Here is an 18,890-nt window from a genome sequence, read left to right as displayed (position 1 = left end):
TGGAGTGCTCAGCTGTGGCTGGGAGGGTTTGCTTTGCTCCACAGCACATGTGGCCAGGCAGGCAGAGCTGCTCCTGTCCTTGGCACCCTCTCCGTGTGCCAGCCCTTCCCTGGGCAGCAGCACTCCCCACTGGGGAGGAATTCACACCGTCCCAAGACAACCCTTCCCATCAGCAAGGCACAATCGCTGCCAGCAGGCAGTTGCCATGGCAATGTGGGTCTGTAGTGGCCCCAGCAGATGATTATTATTATTATTGTTGTTGTTGCTGTTGTTTATTATCATTATTTTAATCTGGCCCTGGTTTCCTCTGGGGGAGCTGCAGCACTGCAAGGCTCTTAGTGTGGAGGCTGTGCTGGGCATGGGGGGGATGTGGGCAGTGAGGAGGGGGATGTGGGCAGTGAGGAGGGGACTGGGGGCAGGAGGAACAAGGGGAGGGAAGGGAGGGGTTGGTGTCCACACCAGCACTGTCTGACAGAGAGTTGGGTGAGCAGGGATGGGACTGAGCTGATCTCTGGGGGTTCTGCAGCCACAGCAGGATCCTCACTGTGCCAGGGCTGTGCTGGCACTGCCTGGATGTCACCCCAGCCCAGGGGGCTGTGCCAAAGCTGCCACCAAAGCCCTTTGAAGGCAGGGGTGAGTCCCTCTGCTTGGCTTCAGGCTGAGAAGTTTCTCTCTGTGCACAAAGGAGACAAACGCAGCTGGCTGAGCACATTTCTCCTCCTGTTGTTCATGCTCTGATAGTGGAGCAGTCCCAGGCAGCACAGAACGTCCAGAGAGACACGTGGGGACTTCAAGGGACATTGCACACGTTGGTGTGACTTGGGTTGCAAGTGAAGGGACTGAATCTGTCAGAGTGGCATTACCTCCTGATTAGCTGGTTGAGCAGAGAGAAGGGGCTGATTTTGCTTCTCTGGGGCTGAAGTCACAGCACATCAGCTCTTTGCAGAGCTCAGCTGGCCAGAGCTGTCCTCTGTCCCCTTCCCCTCCAACACTGGCCACCAGTTGGCTCCAGCTCCACGGGGACTGCCCTGGGCAGACCCCAGAGACCAGAACTTGTCCCCCCCAGACTTGTCCCTATTCCTAGGCTTTCTGAGAGGCAGAGGATGGGGCTGTACAGCTCCACCAGCACCAGGCACATTCCCTGCCTGGGGTCTGTGTGGGCTGAGCATGCAGAGAGGTCTCTTTCCTGCTGAAGGCTCAGCACGTCCTGCTCTGCACAGGTACCTCGGTGACAGCCCAAGGTCACCAGGATGTCACAGCAGTCCTTGGAATTGAGATTTTTATCTTCTGGAGCTGTTCAGTGCTTTGCTCTCAAAGCCATCCTTCATCCCTCCTTGGGGAAGGGCCTGCCTTGCCCAGAGGCTCACGGAGCCTTTCATACACACAGTATCAATCTCAGCCAGGGAAGCACTTTTATATTGGAGATCTGATGGAGGAATAAATTCCCATAGAAGTAGAAAGCAAAAGCTAATAGGCTTTTTCACAATGAAAGAATAGATCTGCTGACAAAGGCATTTGCAGGGCATCAAAATAAACTGTATTTTCTGCGAAGACCAACGGCTCTCCCAGAGCTCCTGCAGCAGCTCAGACAGGAGTGACCATCCCTGGGCTGCTCAAGGATGTTCCCCCTGGGTTCTGCTCCCTCTGTTCATCCCCTGCTTGCCTGGACATCACTCTCCACTCCCACCCTGCTCTTCCAGTCTGCTCTTGGTCCTCTCCACTATGGAGTTCTTTGGCAGCTGTGCCTTTTTCATTGCCCCTTCTAACGAAATACACAGTAATTAATCTTCCCCATCAATGGATTTTCCAGTTAAAACCACTCTCTCCCTGCCCTTGCTTCCCACCCCGCAGGAAAAGAACCCCATGAAGGAGTTGGATTCCCCTGGTGCAAAGAGACCAACATTTACTAAAGTCTGATGTGCTCCAGTCCCCCAAGGAGGGAGGGGGGGGGAGAGGAAATGATTTGTTCAATTAATTATAAATGCTGTAATTTAAATGGCTAATGTAGAAGATAGTCAGATATAAACCAGCAAACGACTGAAGTGGTTTATGGGTCCTTAAAGACCAATAAATGCATGTTCTGATTCTGCTAAGATCACTCAAACGACTTTTCCTCTGGAATTCAGGGTAGGGTGCGGTGGGAGGAGGAGGGGGGAGAAATTGCCTCTTGTATTTTACATACCTCCAGGCAAGTTGTGATAAACGTTTCGCAGTTCCTTTCTTTTGAAGCCCAGGATTTGCCTTTGAAAAAAAAAAAAAAACACACCACAATCGTTGCCCTGTGCTGGGAGAGGTGAAAAGACAAAACAAAGCAAAAGAAATCTTCTGGGTCAAGGTCACCTCCTGCGGTAGGATCACTCCTACACCTACTCTCATCCTCCTTGATGTCTCCCCAGGGCACGGGACAGCTCTGCTGGAATTCCATGGTGATGGATATTCCAGGTACAGCTGTCTGTGCTCCCGGCTGAGGTACAGCCCTTCGTTATCCCAGCATCAATGAGCTGATTTATGCAGGGAGTGTTCCAACCTGCCCTTTCCCTTGTCAAAAACACAGAAATGCAGAATGAAGAGGCTTATTGTAGAAAGAAATATTGGCTGCAAGGGAGAGAGCCTGAATGGAAATGTCCTGAGGGGATGAGAGGGAGAAGGAGCCTGTGGGTCTGTGGGGCTTGAGCAGAACAGACCATAGAATCACAGAATATCCTGAGCTGGGAGGACCCACAAGGATAATCAGTGCAACTCCTGCCCAGAACACCCCAACAATCCATCAGTGCCTGACAGCATTGGCCAAACACTCCCTGAGCTCTGTCAGCCCTGGGGCTGTGCCCACTGCCCTGGGGAAGAGTTGGCAATCCAGGGTCTCACTGCCATCAGGATTTCCCCCCTGATTTCAGGCCTCACCTTTTCATCCTGCAGCTTCTTGCAGCTCACACTCCCTGGTGCTATTGCATTCCCTGTCCCCTGCCTGGTCAGTGTCTCCACAGGAATTCTCCTCCAGCTTCCTGTTTTGTGGCTGCAGAGGAGCAGAGAGCCTGGGAGGGGGAAAATTGGACACCTAATAAATGCATTTGCTCAGTTCTTTTTTCCCTCACCTGTCTCCAGACTGTCCTGCCTTGAAAACTATTTTCCTGGAGTTCTCTTTGTTGACCCCTAGAGCTCTGGAGCTGTTACCTAAACTAAATGGCTTTTCTTTTCATGCTCCAGCAAAATCTCTCTCCCTTCCAGCACAACCCATCTCCTCCCAGGCCACGCAGAAACAAATTATAGCAGCCAAAGACTTCTGTGCTCACAATTCCATGTCCTTAGGACACACCAGCAGGTGAGTCCTTACCGAGGAATTTGGATTTTGGGATTGTGGAGGGGTTTTTTTGGGGTTTCTTGAATTTTTCTTAACCTTTTCCCAAGAGGAAGAGACCAGGCTGTTCCCAAGTGAGTTCTCAGTGGCAGGGGGGTGGTGTTGGAGTTGGTGTGGCAGTGCTGGCTCCATCAGGATTGAGGGAAGTGGCTCCAGCTCACCTGCACCATGCAGGGAAGGTTTTCTGGGAAGCTCTAACCTCATCCCTGGCCCAAGATCAAGAGCTGAGTGGGGTCTCAGGGGACATGTGTCCAGCCATCTGGAGCTCAGGAGCACACACAGAGGGGCTGGGAACTCCTCCTCCTCAAGGACAGGTGAGAGTGGCAGGAGCAGGAGAGAACAGGCCTGAGCCGTGACCTGCCTTGTTAGAAAGCAGAAAGTCTCTCACAAATGGATTTCCAATTTCCCGTCCACTTGCTTAGCTGAGACAGATTTCTTGCTTTTCTAATTACTTTTTGGGTAGTTAGAGGATCTGGTATCCAGGCAACTTGATGCCTCTTAAATCCTCTTGTAAATCTGCTTTTGCTGTTGATTTTTTTGGTGTTGGAGAAACATCAACCACTCCCTTAAGGCAGGTGCTGCTTTCTCCACAGCTGCTCCCCAGAGTACACTGGATGGACACAATGCCAGATCTGGGGGTTCAGGTTTGTGACACCTCTTGGTCTCCTTTCCAATGACATACTGGCCAAAAATGGTCTGTCAGCAAATCATCTTGTTTCCCCAACAGCATCCTCAGGACATGGTGTCTCCCCATGGCTTAAGTCTCTCCATGAGCTGTTCAGGCACATGCACAGGACCTGTTCTTTTATGGGGATGTTTGTCCTCATCGAGGTCAGGACAGGTTGCAGATGGTTTTATTAAAGCAGAGACACAGTGAATTCCTTTGGCTTGTCCATCAGAGGCTGGTGGAGCAGCAGGGCTGAAGGTCACCCAGGCACATCCCAGCGTTGTAGCACAGGGACTGAGCTCCCACTTTTCCCTCCTTCCACTTGTTTACATTTTCAGGGACAGCTGAAGGTGGAGGGAAGGAGGGATGGCACATGCTGCTGTTCCAGGCCCCACCAGACTCTTCATTACCATGCAGAGAGCACGGGCAAGTCAAGCCACCCAGGAAAGGTCACACATCAACACGCGCTCCAAGCTTCGACCTCTGTTGGGGAAAGTGTAATTTAATTAACTTTAGCCTGACTGTGCTCGTGCTGGAGAGCAGCATCAGGTCACTTCACTGGTGCTGCTGGATGCCCTGTCCTGCTCACCTGGCTCCCAGCCCCAGCAGCACCATCCCTCTGTCCCTGTCCCCTGGCCTGGGTGTCCTTCAGCGCTCGGGCTGGAAACTGTCGCTCGTGGTCGTGGTGGCAACAATTAGGCCATCAGTCAATAAACTAATACTCTCATTTACAGTCATTAGGGACTGCAGCTCTAAGCATCTGCTCCTGCTAATGAGTTGAAAAGTTGGCTAAATATGGCAGACCTGCTCTCCTGGAGAAGGAAGCAACAGGAGTTCGATGTGGAATTGGGCTCTGGTGAACACGACATCAATTTTAATTAGCGAGTGTCTGCAGTTTCCCAACTCGACCGAAATAAATGGGGAAAGGGAGGGTGTTGCAGCCTACTCTTGGCTTCTTCTGGGGGCTGAGTTTGTCTGCCTGATGTCCCAGGTGGTTCTGCCAGGGTGAGTGAGCCCCACGGGTGCCCTCGAGGCACAAGCCTTGCTCCTGCTCAGTGCTCCCCTGGCTATGGCTGCAGCACTTCTCAGCTGTCACATACATCTTTTAATCTGGTGAGGAATCATTTCTTTCCACCTCCAGGCCTAGCACAGGCTGCCAGGGGGATGCTGAAGTTTGAAAAGCCCTATCATAGATCTGTTGTTGCTCGCAGAGAAGGGAAAAAGCTTTTCCTCTAAATGACTGTAAATGTTTCTTCCCAGAGATGATGGCTCACAGGGGGCCAGGGATTGATGGCCTGGGGTTTGCCCTGGTTGATGGAGACCTCCATCAGCTTCCCTGCCACACCACACAGCAGGCTTGGGGGGGAGCATCCTCCTCCTCCCTCACAGTGGTCAGAACCCACTCCTGGATGCAGCACAGGAGGGCCCTGGGTACCAACCACCCAATGTGCATCCTCACAGCACTATCACCTGCAGAAAGGTCATCCTGACTCAGCCCTGCAGCCCCAGCACCTCCCCAAGATTAGATGTGGGATTGCTCCATGCTGCAGGCTCCATCCTATGGAGCAATCCCACATCTAATCCCCGTCCCAGGTTTGGTACTCCACTAGCCTGTGGAGCACAAAACCTGGACATGTTCCCTGGGATCTCACCAGGCAGGGCATGAAACACCCCACAGAGCCAAACCCCTCTCTCTTTTCCTGATTGAGCCATTCCTGCAGGACACCAGACATGCCATTTTTTCAGGAATCTTCTGTATCTCAGCACAGGTTAAAACAGCAGATAAAAGGAACCATGTGAAAAGTCCTTCTCCCTTTTCTTGTGCACTCCTCAGTGAGGCAGATTGAGGCATTAGCAGCTGTCAGGGATGTTTTAAGGCATGGCCTGCTCAGGATCAAAGCAAAGCCCAGGCACAGGATTTGGCCTCAGTGAAGCTTTGCTCTCCCTGCTGCCCCTGCATGTTCCCACATCACTGTGCCCACTCCCAGCCCTGTGATCAGCACAAGGCTCTGGACAGCCCAGTGCTGAGTGTACTTTTGTTTCAGCTCCTCAGAGGGAGTTCTGATGAGTTTAAAAAAGGAAAAAATCAGACCTATTTTTATGGTGATCTTTTCTCTTTTTTTTTTTTCCAGTACCTACAGGAATCCACAGATCCAGAAAGGTCCTTAGGAGTGAGGATATCAGTGGCACAGCCCAAGTGCCTTTCAGTGGCTGCACCATGCCAGATGTGCACAGCTGGTGGGTAGAGAAGCTATAGGGACTTGCAATAACTGCTTGGAAAGCTCAGGTTTGGTGGTTTCCTGGAGTTTTCCAGGCAGGGACCACCAAACCACATCCTTGAAAGGATGAATAACCAAGAACTGGAATAGGAGAAAAGTTCTTCCTCTGGAATGAGAGCCCAGAGGACACAGAGCTGAGTTTGGAAGTGTTTTGTGCAGAGAGAGGTGACCCAGAGGCTGCTCAGGGGCTGCCTAGAGGGACCCAGTGAGATGCTGGAGAGTGGATGTGCATGAAGGTGTGTCTGCTCCAAGCTGGATGCTCAGCTGAGGCTGGAATTTAGGAAGCTGCTGGTGAGTGGAGCTGCTCCCCAGTCCTGCTGGGGGGAGCCCCAGCCAGGGAATGAATCAGCAGCAGTCAGAGCTGGGAAGCAGCAGCCCAGGCCCTGCAGTGTGCTGGAGGAAGACTGAGTGCTGCTTCTGTAGCCAACGCTCTTGATGCTCTTTTTAATACATATATTAAAAGGGTGATAATAAGCAAATCCGTCAGTTATGCAAATGAGTGGCAATTGCATCTTGAAGAGCATCCCACAGTTTAATTACATCATAATTGCAATGTAACACTTTAATTACCATATGCATCACGAAATCATGAGCACTGTTTCTAATCTCTTCACTAATATTTCAAATCAAACAGATTGCACAGGGCCTGGTGCTGCACTGTGATCCTGCACGTGGAAGTGCTGGATGTATCCCAGGGCACAGGAAGGGAAGGGGATCTCTGCATCCCTGCATGATGTGCTGGCAGCAGCCCCTGCAGCAGTGTCCTTGGCTGGAGTCTCCAACCACATCCTACCACCAGGGATGAGCTGGGACCAGTGTGCCCACGGCCCTGGGAGCAGAGTGAGGAGCAGGAGCAGCCCCAAGCACCAACCTAATCTCTCCTGCTCTGATGAGAGAGGCAAAGTGGCCACACTGGTCACACCAGGATTTCCCCAGAGGTGCTGAGTTAGCACTTGGTGCCCATCCCTGCTCGGTTTGGGGGTGCCCAGGGCAGCCAGGGGAGGTGAATGCTGTTCTGGAAGAAGTAGGTTGATAAAGACTCTGCACATGATCCTCCCTTCCCCTCCTAGCACAGGAAAATGGATTTCCCATCCTCTTTCTCACTCCAGAGAGGGAAACAGTAAGACTTTCTGGGGCACAGCTTCAGCTGGAGGCCTGGGAATTTGATTTACACCAGTTGATTTTGTCAATCTCCCAGTTTGCATGCTTTCCTCTCCCTCCCATCCCGCACCTTTCTTTCCCCTATAAAGGGATATCTTTGAGACTTAAGAAAAGGAACAGATGAGCTTAACAACAGCCTAAAATTCCCAAGTGAGGACTTGGGGAGGGATGATCTCCAGCAGTGACGGAGTGATGGGGAGGTGACACCCTCCTGCCCCAGCATGGAACCAGCTGTGCCAGGAAGGGCTTGGGTGTTCCCAGCCAATTCCTGTGCCTGTTCCCAGTCAGGGTGACTTCCCAGCCCTTCCCACCAGCACTGCTCTTGCTGCAGGTTGCAGACTGCTGGTTTGCTTTGCCGGGAGCTGGCAGTGATTTAAAAATCATCCTGTGCTAATCCATAGAAATTCTTTTAATCGTGGATTTAATCTTTTAAGCATGCAGTAATTAAATTACACACCAGTCAGAGGCACAGCAGCTGCAGGTGTGAGGTTTGCAGCCCCTGCAGAGCTCCAGGGCAGCAGCCCCATGGCCAGAACCTTCCATCATTTGCTTCCTCCACTGCTTCCTTGTTAGGAGTTTTTCCCTTTCTGTCTCTTTTTTTCCAACAGAATCATTAAGGTTGGAAAAGAGATCCAAGACCATCGAGTCCAAGCTGTGACCATCCCCACCTTGTCAACTAGAGCAGAGCACTGAGTGCCACATCCAGTTGTTCCTTGAACATCTCCAGGGATGGTGACTCCACCACCTCCCTGGGCAGCACATTCCAATGCCTGACAGCCTTTTCCATGAAGGAATTTTTCCTGATGTCCAACCTGAACCTGCCCTGGCACAGCCTGATGCTCTGTCCTGTTGGACAAGGAGAAATAATTGAGGAGAAGATACAGCTCCAGAAGGAGCTAAGGGCCAGGGCAGGGCCTGGAACATCTTCCCCGTGCTGGGATACCCTTGGAGAGTATCCAAGAGATCCAAGGAGAGCATTCCTGAGCTTCTGAGCAGGACACTTGGATGGGCTGGTGTTAATGGAGGGAAATATGAGAGACCAGAAGCAAATTAACAGATTAAACTTTGATGGTGGGAAGGGCTAAGTCAAGATGACCCTCGAGGTAGGAGATGACTGACTTGGGGAATGTGACAATTACTGTACTTCACACTTTTTTTTAACATTAGGAGCCAAATAGAAGCATATATTTAATTCATTAAACCAGGCTGGAGTGGCTCCCTCCATCCCAAAGCAGTTAATCGGTGCTCAGTGTCTCCTAATGAAGGGGTCCCTGTAAGGTCAGCCTGACACTCGTTAGCTAATCGGAGACTTATTTGTTTTGCAAATTGCTCTCCCATTTTGAACCACCGCGCAGTAATTTCCATGGCAAGGAAGCAGGAGAGAGTTCACAGGGCTGAGTTTTGGAGCCCTCAATCTGTCATTGGGAGCAGGATAAAAATAGCCTGGGAAAGAGAAGGAACAGCTTGCTGGGTTTGGTCCAGGCAATCCAGCTCTGCCTTCCACCCCAGGGATGTGGGGAGAGAGGGGTGGCTGGAGGGCTGGGGGCAGTGGCACCATCCTGGGGGAACAAACTGACTGCAACTGTCCCTCTGCATCCTGAGGCAGCAGCATCCCTGGGACACAGCTCCTCTCACCCTCCAGGGCTGGAGAGGGCAAGGAGAGACCTGCTTTTGGCAAACAGGGAAGAAGCTTTGCTCTTTGTCCTCTGAGTGAAAAAAGCAGAGTGCTGTGTGAATTGGGGCTGGCAGCCTTTCCTTCCCAATCCATCAGGCAGGTCCAGCCACCCTCCCCAGTCCGGCAGAAGGTGATGGAGAGCCCAGAGCTGTCTCTCCCCACTTCCCTCACATGCTGAGAAACCAGGAGTGAGGGCAGAAGTTCCCTGGGAGGCTGCCCCAGCTCTCCTGTGGCCATGAACTTTCAGCAGGGTTTTCCCCCCTGGTTCCACAGCAGGATGACTGGGAGCACTGGGAGCAGCCCTGGCTATCATGACTGCTCTGCCTGTTCCACTCAGCAGTGGCTCACACTTACAGCAGTGCATTGGCAGAAAGAACCCTTATTTGCCAATATCTTAGACCAAAAACCCACCAAAACCCTTTATTTTAATTTCCCCCTAAAGTAATAAAGTGTAAAGAAAGGATTCCACCGAGGCAGAATTTTTTTTCCCAAATGTCATGGAAATGGAGGAATTTCAGCAACTGTATTTGTGTGCAAAAGAGGAAAGAACGGAGATTAATTTTAAAAGGTTACATCGATTGCAGTCAGGCATGAACCTGCAGCAAGGAGCCCTTTGCAATTCCCACCCTGGGGTAGAGGAGCTGCTCCTCTCCATGGGGCCATTCCATGCCAAAAATCCTTAACTTTGTGGGGAAGTTAAGAGGACAGAGCTCATGTGACCCCCAGAGCTTAGGAGAGAGCAGATCTGGCTCCTGAAACAGAAGACTTCATCCATCAGCACGTGAGTCCTCAGCGAGCTTGGGGTCAGTGGTGAGGAGTTCCCTGGGAACAGAGTAAGGAGTGAATTTTTACTGGACTTTTATTTCTCAGCAGGATCCCTGACATCTGATCCTTCAGTGTGATGAAGCTGATTTCCTGCAGCTGCACTGACATGGAGTACGTGCTTGGAAGTCACATTTCCAGCCAGGCCAGGGGAGAGGTGAGAGCCAGACACGGTGGTGGTGAAGGTCAGTTCCAGTAGGGTCTCTCCAGCCCAGCCTGGGGCTCTCTGGAGGCTGCAGTCCCTGCTTGGCTCTGCTCCTGTGAACATGGGGAGGTGGATGTGTTCTTGGAGACCTGCCCAATGCTCCCTGGTGTGCTCTTCCAGCATCTCCCGAAACCTTGGGTTTGGTGAATTCCTAGAACAGTTGGTAAGAACCAGAGTGGCAAAGGCAGCCTGGAAGCATCAGCAGTGTCCATCTGCTGCATGAGGAAAGTCTTCCTGGAGCAGATGGCAGCTGTGAGCATCATTAGGTGAGTTTGGTGTCTCCTTGGTTGCTCTTCAAATGTTCTTGGGCCCTGGGATAGCTCTGCTGATTTGGCTTCACATTAGTAGAGATAAATCCAGTTACCTTCTTCAAGCACTTGTGCTACACCATCTGGCCTAGGCATCCACCTTTGCCGTGGGGATGGGATGGACACAGGCACTTGGGGACTCTTTTTTCTTTCCACCAAGGCAGCTCTGCTTTCTCTCTATAGGTGGTGCTAGTAGCAACTTCCACCTTCTTCCAGAGCCTCAGGGCACAAGCCCCAAGTGGCCACTTGTCATCACAACTCATGGGATCTTGTTTTCCTCGTGAGAACTAGAGTTGGGGGCAAGGTTCCCAAGCAGAAAACAAGAGCCTGCTGAGAACACAAGGGTCTTTTTTAAACCCCAATGACCAAAGCTTCCACCTGGAGCCCCTCTCCTCCTCTCCCCCAGGACACGACCTGTGTTTGACGAACGATCCCTCCGCGCCGCGACACTTCCAACTTCAAGCACGAACCAGGGCTGACCTTCCTCCGCGCTGGAGCTGCACCTGCATCTACACATCAATCCCCGGCCCCACCAGGCTCCGTCTGAGCTTGAAAGCCACCCCAGCAGGGTCACGGCCCGCAGCGTGGGGCTGGGGCAGCCCCAGTGCCACCAGTGCCCCGCGCCCCCGAGCAGTGTGGGGGCTCCAGGCTTCAATCGCGGGAGGACGAAAGGCTTCGCCTTGATCAGGAATAGCCAGCGGCAGGCGGCGGCCCGCGGTGTGCGGATGAAAGCGACCAGCTCTCATTCTTCCCGGGGCCATGTGCCCCTTCCCTTTGGAGAGTAATTGCGTGGCACGGCACAGACGAGTGTCAAACTCCACCAAAGCCCCAGCGCCGCGAGGCCAGAGCTCTGCGGCAACGAGCGGGGAGGCAGCGCCGGCGCTTTTCATCCCGCTCGTCTTCCCCTGATGTCTGTGAGGATCATTAGGCTCTGAGGAAGGTATTTTCTCCAGCTGGAGCTTTCCCCCCCTCGCTCTGCAAAGGAGACCAACTGCTGCTCTGCCAGTCGCAGAGGGCAGGGCAGTCCGCGGTGGCAGCACCAGGACAGAGCCCAGGAGGTGTTCGTTGGGTGTCTGGCCAAGGTCTGACCCAAACCCAACATCCTTGAGCCGTCCACAGCCCCCAGTCATGGGTGGGCACCTCTGTGACCCTTCCTGATGTGCTCACTGACTTTTAGTGGCTTCTGCTCCTAGAGGTCATTCTGGAGACGGCCTGGAGCCCTTTGAGGTGTTGTGACACCTCAGCACGGTGATTTCCAAGCCCAACAGCTGTGGTGGGGCATTGTGGCCTCCCATTTCCCTGTGTTTTCTCAGGTGTTTCCTCTGGCTTTGCTTTCATTAATTTATCACACGCACACAGAGCACAAGTGGGCTCAAACCTCCATCTCCAGCAGCTGAAATCCAGTAATTACTCAGCGTATCCCACCTGGAGAAGTGTTCCTGGCTGGTTGGCAAATTGCGAAGAAGTTCACTGTATTCTTTAGAGCAAGAAATTATCCTGGATGTAAGTTATGGCTCTGGCAGCCTTACAGGTGCAAAAAATAAAATGGAAAAGGTGGGTGAGATGGAGAGTTAAATGATGCTCTAGAAAATGCTGAGCAGGAGAAACCTCAATCTGAGATAATTTGGGGGGTTCCTTTTTGGATGGAGGGTCCTGGCAGCAGAGTCTGGAGGAGAAGAGAGGGAAGAATTGACACAAGAGGAGCCTGAGAGCATCACCTCACCTCTCCCAGGGCAGCAATCCCACAGCTGAAGTCCTTTCCCCTGCATTGGTGTGATGCAGCACAACATCATCCCTGCAGCTGGTTGGTCTTTTTGGGGGGTTTTATTGTCCTATTTTTAGGAAATGCCATTATAGATTGGGAACTTTTTTTTAGGGTCTGGGAGGAAAAAGGTCACCCTGAGCAAATTTCTCAACCTGAACTGCAAGCAGAGAGGGGTGAAGCAGTTCATTAGCTGGTTTCCAGACAGACCCAGTCCAGCTTCAGATGGAGCTAATTAAAGTGCTGACATTTTAAGACATGATGATGCGAAATCTTTTGCTTCAAGCCAAGTCTGGGCCCTTTTCAGAGTTCAGTTCTGCTGCCCAAAGTCCCCAGGAGCAGCAGAGGCAAACCAAGAGGGGTGATGGGTTGGTTTTAATGTAGTATTTTTCTTACAGTGTGAGCAAGTTTTTACTCTTTGGAAGAATTCTGTAACATCAGAATGCCTGGGCAGAGATCCAAACCAAAAGCAGAGCTGTCTGGCTGAGGTGTCAGTGAGAGTTTTGAGGCTCTGCTGTGTCTTAGCCTGCCTGGGCAGGGAGAACAGGGCAGGGGAGTCTCAGCCCCATGGGATGGGTGTAAGCTGGGCTAGGTGCAGAGCCCAAAACCTGTAGCATCACCCCAGCAGCTCTGCCCTGAGCAAAGCAACACAAAGTCCACGTGTGCAGTTTTCCAGAGGGCTGGAGGCTCTGGGAGCCCCCCGGGATGGGAGGAGCAGGTGGATGTGGCAGTGCCATGTGCTGCCAGCAATGCCAAGGCACCGAGGCTGGGCTGGCTGGAAGGCAGAGCTGCAATCAGGAGCTGTATTGTGGCTCCTGCTCTGTCTGCACAATGCAGCATTAAGAGACAAAGTCAGCTCTGCTCCGTGGGGGGCAGGAGGTGATTTGGGGGAAGGCTCTGCAGGGAGAGATGAAGTTGGAGTGACAGGGAAAGAATCTGACTGACCCCAGCGGCTGCAAACAGTTCTAGTTCCAAGCCAAGCTGCAGGTCAGGGGGGAGTGATCACCCCACTGAAATATCCTGTTCCCAGGAGGGACCTGTGTGCACCAGGATACAGATACACCCAGGCAGGGCAGTGAGTGAGATGCAGAGATGGACAGACAAACAGGTTGATGTGGATGGGAGGGCTGATCAGGACATGGGAAGCACATGCCCAGGCTGTGGGAGAAAACCCTTCCTCTCCCTGTGAGCTGGCAGGACACTGGGCTCAGCAGGGGATGCACTGGGCAGCAGGAGCATTAGGCTTTGAACCCCCTTTAAGGCCCCACTGCTCAGTGCCACCCCTTGTGCAGGTGGCCAGGTGCACCCACCCCAGCCAGGTAGGCACCCACCGAGCCCTGAAGGGCTGTGCTGGTGCCAGTGGGGGCAAACCAGACTCCAGGGAACCAGGAGTGGCTGTGTGGACTCCAGGCCCCTGCTCCTCATTGGGGAAAAAATACTTATTTGGGGATAAACTATTGATTAGCTGAGAGAAGAGGCAAAGTGCCATGAGCTCTGCCCAGTCACCACTCTCACCCCAGTGCCAGGCAGGTGTGGGGCTGGAGGGGAACTGGTGGGTGTGAGGCTGCAGGTGAACTGGTGGGTGCAAGGCTGGTGGGGAGCTGGTGGCCTCTCCCCGACTGAGACATTTTCTGCTCCGTCATCCTGAGTTTTCTGCTCTGTTTTGCCAGACTTGCAGGGAAGGTGGCACGGCGCGTTCTCCCAATGCCATCTAGTGTCTGCTCCGGCCTCTCCAGACACTTCTGCTAAGGCATCAGAGCTGATTTATTGCAGAAGGATCTTAGAGGGCCAACAGGCTGCCCGGGCAGATTATTAACAGCAGCACAGATAACTAACCGGTGGGTGCCAGGTAGGGATGGATTATTTTTATTATCGCTCCCATGTCGCCCTAAATGCTCATCCCGGCAGGATGCAGAGTGAGGATGCAATGGCATGTCCGGGGTGATTAAAGTCTTGCAATCTTCAGCCACTTGTCTTGTAGCCCCGAAATCACCTGAGGCTTAATCACTCAGAAAAGTGCTGTCAGGTCCTATTGTCGCCGTATTGGGAGCGCGACCTCTTTCCCATCTAGCTGTTTCAAAATAGTGTAACCTGCCAGGGGACAGGAATGACTCAGGAGACTGGTAATGGGATATAAAGACTTTGGCCTGCGGGTCACCCGTTGGAATCTGTCAAGGTCGGTAGCAAGGGCAAAGATTATTTGATTATTTGGCCAAACACGCCCATACAAGTGTTAATGGCCCATCCGAGGCACTCAGCAGGGTGAGAGCATCCAGGTCCCCCAACCCGCCTGGATTTTGGGGCTCTGTGATTGCCCATAGTCCCCTCCAGTTTAGGAGTTTGTCCTCCACATCCTTCCCTTGCCATCATTGCAGGGAAATTGTCTGCAGACTGGGGATGTGCTTCTTTCTGCCTTTTTAGGGGCAAAGAGGCACAGAGCATCCCCCCCCCGTGCCCCACTCATCTGCCTCCCAGTGCAGGGGAAGGCTCTGCAGGTGTGCCCTGTCCCCCTGCTCTGCTCACCATCATCATGATTTAGGTCTCTGCTAACCTCATCCCCATCCTCAGCCACCGCTGACCGTGTGAATTTATCTCCTCTGTAGCAAACCACCTCAGCGAGGCAGTTTGAGTGTGTGATTAATTAAGGTCTCCCTAGAAATGAGGTTACTCCCTGCAGCCTCACGTATAAATGTTGGATTAATGGATGCTGACCGTGTTAGCCACGACCAGGCTGGGCTGGGAAGGGTTTGCCTGCTCTCCTCCAGGCACTCCTGGAGGATTTCCATGGAAGAGGTTCTAAACAACCCCATGGGATGGGGAATGCAGCACAGTGGGGAGTACCAGGGCACAGAACAGCCAGTTTGGCTGCAACAGCACCTGATGCTCTCCCAGTGGCTGAGCCAACATTCAGCCTGCTCAGTGTGTTTAATTTCCACTAATCTGTTTGGGGTTTTTTTAATTATCTGCAAACAAGGTGCCTTCTTGGAATAACAATGGTGCTGGGGACAGGGAGCAGTGGGAGGCTGAGCTGCCCTTCCCAGCACTGCTCGGAACTTCGCCCAGGACCTGTTTGTCTGTCGTTATCCAGCATCAATAATGGGATTCCACCCTGATAACCAGCATCACCGACAGCAGGAGCGAATCCTGCTGAGCTGCTGTGGAAAATCCTTCGCAATCATCGTGTGCTTCGGAGCTGGAGGAGGGTTTAAATACAAGGTGCTTTAATAAGAGGAAAACAGTCCTTTCTTTCCCCACTGGTTTGTGCTCACTCTTTCATGCTGCCACAGCCCTCGGGTTGTGTCAGGGCCTGGTTCTCCTTGTGTTGACAGGTTTCCTAACTCCTCTCCCTGCACTGTCAGCACAGGATCAGGAGCAGCAGGTACCAGTTGCAGCAGCTGGAGGGGGTGGGAGCTCAGCCAGTGCCGCTCAGGAGCAGCTTTGTCCCCCAAAACTTCCTCAGTTGCATCAGTGACCTGGAAAAACACCCTGTGCCTCAGTGTGTGCAGCAGGAAGATGGGTCTCATCCCATTCCCCTGCCTCCTCCAGAGCCAGCCGTGATGTTTGATTCATGTCAGTGGCTTGGCTGGTGACTGTGGGATGAATGACGCTATATAAATGCAAAGTGTTATTAATATTTCATGTTGTAGTGAAAATGTACTAATGGGGCTTGTTCCTGGAAGATAAAGTGCTGCCATTAATACACCTCTGTGTCCTCAGTGCCCGGGACTCACCTGTGGAGGGGTGGAGGGTGCTCTGCCTCCAGCCCAACACCAGCAAAAACTGCCCATTGCATCTGGCAGCTCTGCAGAAGAGAGGATTGGTTTTAAGCCAAAAGCCACAGGAGCTGCTTCAGACACCCACAAAATTAGGGGCACCCTGGGCAAATCTTCCCCCACCACTGGGTGCTGGTGGATGGTGCTGCTCTGTGCCCTCCCTACCTGCCCAAGGGGGTACACAGCCCCTGGGAACTCCCTTCCCAGCACAGCCACTACCCAGGCATGTCAAAAAAAATAAAAGTGGGCTTGTTTGATTTCAAACTGCAGAACTCTTCCCTGGAGCCATCCGCAAACACTGGTAATTTACTTTACAGCTGTTTAGATTTGTTTCTCTACGTTGTGGTTTTGTTTTTTTTTTTAAACCCCAGCAGAATTGCAAATGAAACGTTGTGTTTGCTACTCAAATGACTCCAGCCATACCTGAGCTCCAGCACCCCAAACCTTCTCCTTGGAACCACACCTGCTCCTGGGACCTCCATCCCAGTATCCCTGAGCTGTGAGATGGGGGTCAGAGCTCAAAGAGGGAGTTCTCTGAGTTTAAGGGCTCATCCTGGAAAGGCTCCAGGTTCTGGCATCAGGGAGGGGTGATAGGGAAGAGACTTGTGCCAGCTTGCAGGTGAGGGGAGCACAGGTAAGCAGTTACTTAATTCCCAGTGAATTCATTCTCCCACTCATCAGAGGGTGGGGAAGGATAAAGGCTCTGCTAAATTATTGCCACGGTGGAAAGCAAAAAAAAAGGATTAGAAAGGGAGGTGTTTGGCTGAGCAGCTCCCAGTGCCATGGGCAGGGGCTCCCAGGGCTTCAGCCTAGTTGGAGCAAGGGGAGACGGGTGCAGGGAAGGGCTGGAGGGACCCCAGGTGTGCTGAGCACCCCAAAATCTCTGCAGCAGCTGAGAGCAGCCACTCTGAGCTCCCACCACCCTTCCCCGTGACAGAGCAGCCAGCACAGCCCTCTCTTCACTCAGCAGGTTCAGCCCTTGGCCTGGGGAAAGCTACAGGACACGTGGGCAACTGTCTGGAGGCTCATCCCTTCCCCCTGGGAATCTCCTCCTCGTTCAGGAGCACAGAAATGACTCATGTGTGGAGCCTCTTGCACAGGGCGATGCTCCCAGCCCAGGGCGAGCACCAACCTGCAGCAGCACCGGCCTCGACCGAGGGAAACCTGCAGGTACGTGGTGTGGGGACACCTCTGCATCCCCAGCCCTGCAGAGGGGGACTGGAGCTGGGGAAGATGTGTCTGCCCCAGGGTGCAGAGCCCGACCCGACCCCAGGGTGATGGGAGCATCCTGGGAGTGTGCACGGGGAAGGAGGAATCTGGGGATTTGTGTGTGTCCCTTCTGGATCGACCCAGTGAGACTGGAGCCACTGGTTCCCACGGGAGGAATGAGCACATGGACCCTCTGTGGTCACCCAGCCCTGGGAGCGTTGGCCTGGACAGGCTGCACAGAGCAAGGGGATGTGTTCACCCCTGGGAGCTCCTCAGTGGGGTGAAATCTTGTTATTTTACTGAGAGGTGAAATATCTAAGGAGAGTCACTGCCAAACACAGCCCTGGGAATCTCACTCGGCTGCAGCTCCGCATCACACGGGGTGTGTTTATCCGGCACGGTGCAAACTGGGGGCAAATCATGGTGAAAATTGGTCGTTGTGGCCAGCTCCTCAGCATTGCAGGGCTGTGCAGGCCCTGAGCCCACCACTGTCTCTGCTCCACCGAGGCCTCCCCCATGCGTGGGCACAGCGTGATGGGCACAGAGCTCTCCCCGTGATGGGTGGGAGAGCAGAGGCTGCGGCAGATTCCAGCGATGGGAGAGGACACGGTGGTGCAGCCAGCTGAGTCACGCCCCGACTGCTCCTATTTGTCCTCTGCTGGGCCAGGCCTGGCAACATAAGGGGAATTTGACAACAAATACCTGGGCATGTGGCAGGAGTTGAGGTGAGCAGTGTGGTGTGGAGGGCTGAGCTGTGGGCTGGAGCTGGTGGTAGCTGGAGGATGCCGCAGCTGCAGCAGAGCCCCCAAGCTTTGCCAAGCCTCTGTGTCCCCAAAGTGGGGGACAGTGCTCAGCAGAGACACATCACCCCAACCAGGTCTGTGCTGGGGCACGTGTCAGTGTGTGTCCCTGTGTGTGAGCATAGGCCAGGGATGGTCCACAGAGCATGGCTCGGTGCTTTGGGTGGCTCTGGTGGGACCTCTCATTGCTTCTTTAGTGTCACAGTGTCTTCTCTCTTCCAGGCCAGCTAACAGCACCAGGGAGCCATGAACTGGTCAGCATTCAGGGACCTCCTCAAAGGGGTCAACGAGTACTCCACAGCCTTCGGCCGCATCTGGCTCTCCCTCATCTTCATCTTCCGCCTGTTGGTCTACGTGGTGGCGGCTGAGCGGGTCTGGAGCGACGACCACAAGGACTTTGACTGCAACACGGAACAGCCAGGCTGCATTAATGTTTGCTTTGACCACTTCTTCCCTGTCTCCCACATTCGCCTCTGGGCCCTGCAGCTCATTCTGGTGACCTGTCCATCCCTCCTGGTCATCATGCACGTGGCCTACCGGGAGGCCAAGGAGCAGAAGCTGCGTGAAGCCAGCGGGGACAGCTACCGCCACATCTACACCAACCCGGGCAAGAAGCGAGGGGGACTGTGGTGGACGTACCTGCTCAGCCTCATCTTCAAGGCTGGTGTGGACATGGTCTTCCTCTACATCTTCTACCGCTTCTACAGGAACTACACCCTGCCCCGGGTGGTGAAGTGTGAGCTGCTCCCCTGCCCCAATGTGGTGGATTGCTTCATCTCCCGGCCCACCGAGAAGAACATCTTCACCCTCTTCATGGTGGTCACCACCTGCATCTGTATCATGCTGAGCCTCATCGAGGCTTCCTACTTGGTCA

The 18,890-nt window shown here is 53.3% G+C and overlaps 1 protein-coding gene across 1 annotated transcript; it reads left to right on the top strand.

Moving 5' to 3' along the window:
- Positions 1 to 18,262: 18,262 nt before the first annotated feature.
- GJB5 (gap junction protein, beta 5, 31.1kDa) lies at positions 18,263 to 18,886 on the top strand (the record flags this gene model as incomplete). The annotated part of the gene is made up of 1 exon (XM_009081511.1): positions 18,263 to 18,886. A coding segment is annotated over exon 1 (624 nt), but the record flags the coding sequence as incomplete, so codon positions are not given.
- Between the last annotated feature and the right edge of the window lie 4 nt (positions 18,887 to 18,890).

Source organism: Acanthisitta chloris, unplaced genomic scaffold, assembly GCF_000695815.1.
Source record: "Acanthisitta chloris isolate BGI_N310 unplaced genomic scaffold, ASM69581v1 scaffold2239, whole genome shotgun sequence".
NCBI classification, from domain to species: Eukaryota; Metazoa; Chordata; class Aves; order Passeriformes; family Acanthisittidae; genus Acanthisitta; species Acanthisitta chloris.
The sequence above is the reverse complement of the archived record's forward strand: the minus strand, read 5'-3'. Positions and strand labels throughout refer to the sequence as shown.